The sequence below is a fragment of the Rhinoderma darwinii genome, chromosome 7, assembly GCF_050947455.1.
Source record: "Rhinoderma darwinii isolate aRhiDar2 chromosome 7, aRhiDar2.hap1, whole genome shotgun sequence".
In the NCBI taxonomy this organism is placed as follows: Eukaryota; Metazoa; Chordata; class Amphibia; order Anura; family Rhinodermatidae; genus Rhinoderma; species Rhinoderma darwinii.
In genome coordinates this window covers 22,294,636-22,303,460 of record NC_134693.1, presented here as the reverse complement: position 1 = coordinate 22,303,460, position 8,825 = coordinate 22,294,636, and the positions used below count along the sequence as shown (strand labels likewise).

At 44.1% G+C, this 8,825-nt stretch overlaps 2 protein-coding genes across 2 annotated transcripts in view; both read left to right on the top strand.

Moving 5' to 3' along the window:
- The window catches only part of LOC142657685 (calcium-activated chloride channel regulator 1-like), a 1,094,600-nt gene that overhangs the window by 834,612 nt on the left and 251,163 nt on the right, over window positions 1–8,825 (top strand). The gene's annotated exons all lie outside the window — the stretch shown is intronic.
- The window catches only part of STIL (STIL centriolar assembly protein), a 28,788-nt gene continuing 23,632 nt past the window's right edge, over window positions 3,670–8,825 (top strand). Inside the window, exons 1-3 of the mRNA XM_075832960.1 lie at window positions 3,670–3,911; window positions 6,293–6,378; window positions 7,412–7,519. Of these exons, the coding sequence (XP_075689075.1) occupies window positions 6,296–6,378; window positions 7,412–7,519 (191 nt within the window). The 5' untranslated portion in view covers window positions 3,670–3,911; window positions 6,293–6,295. The remainder of the gene's footprint in view (window positions 3,912–6,292; window positions 6,379–7,411; window positions 7,520–8,825) is intronic.

Sequence of the window (8,825 nt, the reverse complement as noted above, 5' to 3'; positions counted from 1 at the left end):
TTTCCATCAATGATTAAAGGGAGGACATGACTTTTTCTTTTAGATTTGATGGACTATCTATCCCGCATCTCCAGTCCCTGTTTTGTAGTCCTGAAAATTTGCTCAAATACACTATATGGACACAATTATTGGGACAGCTCCACATTACACCTACAGGAGATTTTATGACGTTCCATCGAAATCCATAGCCATTAATATGGAGTTGGTCCCGTCCTTTGCAGCTAAAACAGCTTCCACTCCTCTGGGAAGACTTTCTACAAGATTTTGGAGTTTGTCTGTGGGAATTTTTGACCATTTATCCAGAAGAGCATTTGTGATGTCAGACACTGATGGTGGAGGAGGGGGCCTGGCTCACAAGCTCCATTCTAGTTCATATTAAAGGTGTTGGATGGGGTTGAGGTCAGGGCTCTCTGCGGCCAGTCAAGTTCTCACACACCAAACTCCACCATCCAACCAACTAACCAACCAACCAACCAACCATGTCTTTATGGACCCTGCGCACTGGGGAACAGTCCTGGAACAGAAAAGGGACGAACCCCAAACTGTTCCCACAAAGTTGGAAGCTACAATTGTCCAAAATGTCTTGGTATGCTGAAGCAGAGCGTTGGTCACTTTTATGCATTATGCGTCTCAGCACATTCAGCGACCCCACTCTGTAACTTTACGTGGTCTGCCACTTCGTGGCTAATTTGCTGTGTTTCCTATAGCTTCCAACTTGCAATAATACCACTCACAGTTGATCGTGGACAATGGCGGATCACAATATGGGCAGATAAAAGTTCGGGTATCCACGTCCTTTGGATGCGCATACAGTTGATCATTCCAGCACTAGCAAAGCACGGGAACTGTCAGTTCTCTGCCCTGCCATTTGGTGATTAACAAATAATGCAGACCGCGAGATGACATCATCACGCCACCTGCGTCGTTCCGCTGGATAAGGCCTGGTCAGAGAAAACCAGGCCTGCGTCACTGGAGGATGGCACGGGAACGTGGACAGGTTGAGAATGTAATGTTTTGTTTTTTTCAGTAGGCAAGGTTGGGGACACTATCTACAGTGGACTCTATAGGGGACAATATCTACAGGGGGCTCTATGGGGGTACTATCGATAGGGGCACTATCTACAGAAAGCTCTATGGGAGCACTATCTACAGGGGGCTCTATAGGAGCCCTGTCTACAGAGGGCTCTATGGGGGCACTATCTACAGAGGGCTTGATGGGGGCGCTATCTACAGGGGGATCTATGAGTGGCACTATCTACAGAGGGCTTGGTGGGGGCACTATCTACAAGGGGCTCTATGGTGGCACTATGTACAGGCGGCTCTATGTGGAGCATTATCTACAGTGGGCTCTGAGTGACATTATCTACAGGAGGCTCTAAGGGGCATTATTTGCACTTTCAACAGGGCGCTCCAAAAGGGGCACTATCTACAGGTGGCTCTATATGGGGCACTATCTTCAGGGCACATTGTGAATGGCACTATCTACAGGTGGCATTGTGAGTGGCAGTAACTATGCTGTGCAGAAATGGGTCATGGCCGGGAGAACTTATCATAGAGGTCTGGATCGGATGGAGAAGAAACGAGAAAAAGATCGACTAGAATCTGAGAAGACGTCACTTGTGAGTTACTGGATTCATAGAGAATCTGTCACCTCTCCTGACATGTCTGTTATAAGAAATCCTTGTATTCCACAAAAAGTCTTTATGTAGCCCAGAACTAATAGACCGTTGGGTATTACCATTTCTCTTGTCAAGAGGATGTGTCCCTACACTGTCAGCGATAGTTACAGACTGTCAGTATGTAGTAATCAAGCCCTTTGACAGGGGGAATTGTAACACCTATTTGTCAATGCTCACACAGAAAAGTGGTATTAACTATAGACACTGCGCGGAAATTACGGTCTGCAATTCTGGACCAATTCACTTCTATTGACCGCGGACACCTTCCCGTATTTTTGCGGGAAGGTGTACGGGCCATAGAAAGCCTCCGCAAAAGATAGGACATGTCCTATCTTTTGCTTTTTACGGTCCATGCTCCCATACTTTGTATGGAATAACGGGCTGAAAATGCGGATGGCTGTCCGCTGCTGTCAGCGGCCGGCCGTGCCCTCAATCACGGGCAGTGACTACGGGCACGGCTGTGTGCATGAGGCCTTACTTGTAAATAAAGGTGTGATGTCAATTGCCTAATACATTGATTAAAGTGGCTCCATGCTGGAACCACTTTAATGTTCTTCAGGCTTATTAATGTGTCATTTTCTTCATTCTAAATTTGTATGTTGATAAATATTGTACTCGGGTATTGCCACACATGTATTATAATCAGAAAGGATAATAGTAGTGTTTACCATTAATGGGGACCTGCAGATCTCCGGACATGTCTGTTTTAGTAACTACTTGCATTCCCCATAAAATACCCATATTGGAACACCTTTTCTTAGAACTCTATGTTGTGCTATTCCTCTGTTATTCATCCTGGAAATTAATGAATTAATAGAAAACGAGGTGTTCTCATTCCCCTTGTCAATGGAGCGTGTCTCTACACGATTTGACACTGTCGAACCAGTGCTGCTAGTGTCAGACTGTGTAGGGATACATGCTATTGACAAGGGGAAGGGTAACACCTTGTTGTCCATATTATTCATACATTTCCAGGAGGAATAACAGAGGAACGGCATAACACAGATTTCTAAGTAAAAATGCTCCAGAATTGTTATTTCATGAGAAATACAAGTATTTAGTATTTACTAAGACAGACATGTCAGGAGAGGTGACAGATCCTTTTTAAAGGAACCCCCCCCCCCAGCAGTGAAATCAATGGGCCATCCATATAATGCAGGGGCGCACACTTTGGTGCTGCTCTCTGTTCTGGTTAATAGACGGGGGTCCTGAGTGGGCGGAACTCTCCTCTATTATATTCATATGCCTTTTATTTAATATGAAGAATATTATGAATTTAAAAATGTATATGGGAAAAATATTCAGATCATAGTAATTATGGTACTTACAGAAAAGGTTCGCATTGCATATACAGTAATACCCAAATTTACTCCTATTATTCAATCACTTCCTTTATAAGCGGCCATTGTAAAAATCAAAATCTCCACCACTGCTCTCCCAAGGGCTGTAAACAGATTTTGTAAGGGTTGGTGTTGTCCAGGATTAGAAAAAACATGGTTGGTTTCTTTCACAAACAGCGCCACACCTGTCCACAGGTTGTGCGTGGTATTGCATCTCAGTCCCTTTCACTTCAATGCGGCTGATCTGCAATACCACACACAACCCATGGACAAATGTGGCGCTGTTTTTGGAAGAAGGCAGACATTTTTTTTTTTTAAATAATCTTGGACAGCCCCTTCAATTTACAGAAGCCTGTATTCTGCCAATGGAAAGAGAAGAGGGGCTGCCATTATATAACAGCTTCTCTCCATGGACAGGATAGAACATAATAGAATGTGCTGCGATCTGTACATGTATCTGTATTGTAGCAAGCGTCTCCCCGTTGCTAAGAAACCAAGCTCCACTGTCTACCCGCAACCCCACCTTCGGTAGAACGCATGCGCAGAACCCTTCTTCCTCTTTGGTGCCGTTAGCTGTTTGAATTCAATCTCTGGGATAGGCTCATTGCCCGTTCAGCTGCAGCATTCATTGGCTGCGAGCGATTCGTGGTGTCGCTTCTGATTGGTTTAGGGGAGGGAGTAGTGTCCCGGGCCCTGGGGACCTGCTGGCGCCATATTCGTAGTTGCAGCTGGTTAGTGTGTCGTGTGAGGGGCCGGTAACTGTCATTGTTTGTCACGGAAACTCCTCCCCGGGGAGCTGCCGCCACTCCTGCCGCCCAGGTGCATTACCCGACCTGTAGTGCAGGAGCAGAATAACGAGCAGACAGGTGACTGCCTCTATGCTGAGCTCCAGGTGAGTGACCACCGAGTCCAATCATTTAGTAATGTCAATGCTAATGAAGGTTTTAATGGGACCGTATAGAAAATATGTAGGGGATTGAGATTTTTGATGTATAAAGTGTATTAGGTATTATACATGTTTCTGTTCTCGGGCATATCCCTTTAAATAAAATTTAAAGGGGTCTTCTCTGAATGGTAAGTGATGACTCGTTGTTATCATGCGCCATCAATGACAGAATATGGGGGCACAGGACTAATTTTGTGGTTTTTTTTTTTCCAATCTGCGCTGAACATCGCGCCAAAAAAATTCATAACACAATTTATATAATGCGCCACAAGCTTCCAGGGATAGGCTCACATGCGACAAACTAGCAATCCGCAGTGTGTGAACGTGTCCTAAATGTATGAGCGCTCCCCCTTGTGACGAGCCGTGCACCTGTGTGTGCTGGACATGATCAGGACGAGGCTTTGGTCTTTTTAAAGGGTGTTTTTGTTTTTTCAGAATCCTAAATTATCACCTATCCACAAGATAGGTGATCATTTTCTGATCACTGGGACCCCCACCGATTGTGAGAAGTGGGTACCGAACCCCCACAATCCTCTTCACTGCTCAACATTGAATGGAGTGGCGGTCTATAGGAGTTACGGAAACATCTGAGTACAGCACTCTGCTGTTTCCGTCACTCTCTTAGACATTGAATGGAGTAGCGTGCTCGACCGATGCTCCATTCAATGCCCTTGGGGTGGGGGTGCAGTGAGGACGATCTGGAGGTTCAGGACCCCGTTCTCACGATCAGTGGGACCCCCAGCGATAAGAAAATTGTTACCTATTCTGTGGTTAGGTGATCATTTATGATTCTGGGAAAACCCCTTTAATGTAAGCAAGAATAATTCCATTCACTGACAGCAAACAGAGATCCTGAGTGTGTGGATGGATTAAAACCTAATATGTTAGGCAGTTTCAGAAGTCTTCAATTTGTAGTAACTTACAGAACTGATTCAAAGTGCATCTATTGCATTGACCCGCGAGGTAGATCCTCATCCGACCATTTCTGAATTCTGGTAGTGTCGCCTGCTGTGATTTAAAGGGGTATTCCCAGAATCTACAGATATCCCCTATCCACAAGAGATGTGATAATTGCCTGATCGATGTGACCCCCACCGATCACAGGGACAGGGGTCCTGACCCCACTTATCCCTTCCCCCCCACTGTGGGGGACATTGCATGGAGCGGTGGTTGAGCATGCGCCCGCTGCTCCATTCGAAGTCTATGGGACTGACGGGAACAGCTGAGCGCTGATGTTTCTGTCGTTCCCGTAGACTTTTAATGAAGCGGCAGTGGGTATGCTCGTCCGCCGCTGCTCCATTCACTCCGGTTGAGTAGTGAGGACAAATGGGGGGGGGGGGGTTGATGATCCTTTTTCTTGCGATCTGTGGGGGTCCTGCGGATGGGTGATTGTTGATTCTGGGAACACCCTTTAATTGCAATTGTAGCAAAATATCTGGGCGTTTATGCAGCTAGTAATGTGAATCTTTCCATCTGTGGCCCCTTATGATATGTAATGTTCATGGGGGAAGATGGTGCATTGGTTTAATGTTTCACGGACACTTGTGCCACTTGACTTCATCTACACAAGCGTCAAATATGATTTCCAGAAAACGTAGTTGTAATTGAGCATTTATTCGTCCGTGTAGCATTCATTCCATAAGCGTTTCTGTATACCGGCAGTTTGTCCGTAATTAGATCCATATTTTTTTTTACATCCGTACATATTCTTAAAAGTCATCAAAAATAAAATCCTCTGTTATCCCGACCATAATACGGGCCGAATATGGTTTCTCAGATCCATAAAACCATGCACTTATTTGGGGTCTCTATGGGGATTTCTTGGCCACAATTCAGCGTCCGTTGATGCATTCTGCGCTTTAATTTTTACGGCTTCCAAGTATTCTTGTGTCCGTGCATGATATATTCATGTGAATAGAATTAGTAATAATGTCTGTGTAATGCGGCCGGATTAGGCAAGGATACTACACAGAGATAAAGAAAGTTTGTGAAATTGGGTCAAAAGCCCTGCAGACGACTGTTACCAGGGGGGGCAGCAACTTTGGGCGACATCACCTTGAAAATCCTCAGGGCGTTCCGATTTTTTATTTATTTTTCCCCTGCTACATACAGATGGGTTTTTGAAAATCCCGTAATGTGCTGTAAATTGCTGCAGATCTGCTACAGGTGAAGATATTGAGGGCTCTGCTTCCTCCTGCGGGCATAAGCCACCACGGCATCCACGTCCGATGCGTTGTCCGGGTTAGTAAGCAGAGCCCTGGTGTGTGTGAAAGCAAAGAAATAACGTCCCGCTTGACACGACTTTAATAACTTTATTTTGTTTCTAGGATATGAGTGCAAAAATGAGTTTGAGGAGCCTGCAGTACCATAAGGATGCCAACCCCATGCTCGGTGACCATCAGATTAATATCAGGTACAGCAAAACACCTTCCGAGGATTTTGTTCTACGTTTGAGACATTTTCCCATTTCAAGAGGTTTGTCTGAGATGGCAAAAAAATGAGTGTCAGAAATGGCGCCTCTCTTATCTACGGGCTGTGTCTGGTATTGCAGCTCAACCCCGTTCAGTTGTTTTATTAAGCGCAAGTTGGACATAATGTTTTAAAATGACGCTGGTAATATTAACCTCATGGTACCCTGGACTCTTCCTTACGCTGTCTCGTGGCTGTCGGACGTGTACACATTTTTTTTTTTCTGAAATAAATTGTGCAGCTTCATGATAAATGTCACCTTAGTATTTTCCTTGTATGTGACAAAATGCCATAAATTATCATATTGTATCACAACTTAAAGACCAACCCTTTTCAAAAATAAGTTGGCGTGGGTCACTGGGGGAAACCGTGGCCAACCATACATTTCGAATGCATGACCACAAATGCTGGAGCAGTAGCCGCTCTTATCAAGCAGGTTTCCATTCTGGCACATAGAGGGGGGTTCCCAAGCGTAGGAACCCCATCTATGAAATCCAAAGGCCCTAGTAGGGCGTGTGTACACGGGTTGTCCTGGTGGGCTTTTCAGCACATAAACAACCCTTTTCATATGAGAGCCGACTGAGGAAGCCTCGGACAACCAGACATGGTCACTGCAGGGGGAATGTAGTATTACATGGCGGCCATTTAGATGAATGGCCATCCGTGTAATACCTGTATGGCTTGTGGCCGCCCTTACAGTTCGGCTCATTGAGGAGGTCCTCAGCGAGGAACCCCCTATATGATGTCCATATGGGCATCCCTCTAACCACCTTGTTACTAGAAGGATAAAGACATTGTTACCTGTAAGTTCCTCCCCTACATCTGTTGTAGGCGTTTAAAACCTTTTTATATATATATATATATATATTTTTTTATTTTTATTTTTTTTACATTTGCACATTTATTAATATGGTCAATTGCATCCGAACAGTCTTAGGAATATTTCTGAATAACTTTTATTTTTATTTTGTATTTAGGAATATGTCTAACCGCATGCTCCCAATTAATTTCCCTCCAACGAAAACTGTGCTGTGGGATTCCACCCCCATGGGAGATCCTATAGGATTACATTTCAACTATTACAGGTAGTTATGTTCTCATATTTCCACCATTCCTTCTCCGCACTGTGCACGGGTAGACTTGTGTGTTTAATGCTTCCACCTTATATGTAATGGCTTCAGAATCAGTTTTCCCTGATATAATTCTCTGTCAGGGTATGTGCACACGTAGTGACCAAAAACGTCTGAAAATACGGAGCTGTTTTCAAGGGAAAACAGACCCTGCTTTTCAGACGTTTTTTGAGCAACTCGCGTTTTTCGCGGCGTTTTTTACGTCCGTTTTTGGAGCTGTTTTCATTGGAGTCTATGAGAAAACGGCTCCAAAAACGTCCCAAGAAGTGTCCTGCATATAATGTATATAAGTGTCCTGCATATAATGTATATAAGTGTCCCGTATATAATGTATATAAGTGTCCCGCATATAATGTATATAAGTGTCCCGCATATAATGTATATAAGTGTCCCGCATATAATGTATATAAGTGTCCCGCATATAATGTATATAAGTGTCCCGCATATAATGTATATAAGTGTCCCGCATATAATGTATATAAGTGTCCCGCATATAATGTATATAAGTGTCCCGCATATAATGTATATAAGTGTCCCGCATATAATGTATATAAGTGTCCCGCATATAATGTATATAAGTGTCCCGCATATAATGTATATAAGTGTCCCGCATATAATGTATATAAGTGTCCCGCATATAATGTATATAAGTGTCCCGCATATAATGTATATAAGTGTCCCGCATATAATGTATATAAGTGTCCCGCATATAATGTATATAAGTGTCCCGCACTTCTTTGACGAGGCAGTCATTTTACGCGTCGTCGTTTGACAGCTGTCAAACGACGACGCGTAAATAACAGGTCGTCTGCACAGTACGTCGGCAAACCCATTCAAATGAATGGGCAGATGTTTGCCGACGTATTGGAGCCGTATTTTCAGGCGTAAATCGAGGCATAATACGCCTCGTTTACGCCTGAAAATAGGTCGTGTGAACCCAGCCTAAGACTTCCAGTGACTGCCCGGATTCTCCAAATTTAGTGTGGGATTAGGTCAAGCATCTGTTGGGCTCTTAACAATTGGGATTGTCTGACTTTCTGGTATATTTGACGGCAGTAATGCAGCAGTCTGCAGAGTGGTTTTTGCCGTACAAAAAAATAATACCGGAACCCAAAAAAACCCCAGAAAAGGCAATGAGGTCTGTCAGGATTCACCTGAATCCAGCAACACTGTCATGGCTTTATTGTAACTGGAAGCTAGTGTGAACACAGCCTTAGTTGTGCTCAATGTCGGACACGTTTTTTTCTTTTTGTGCGTCTTA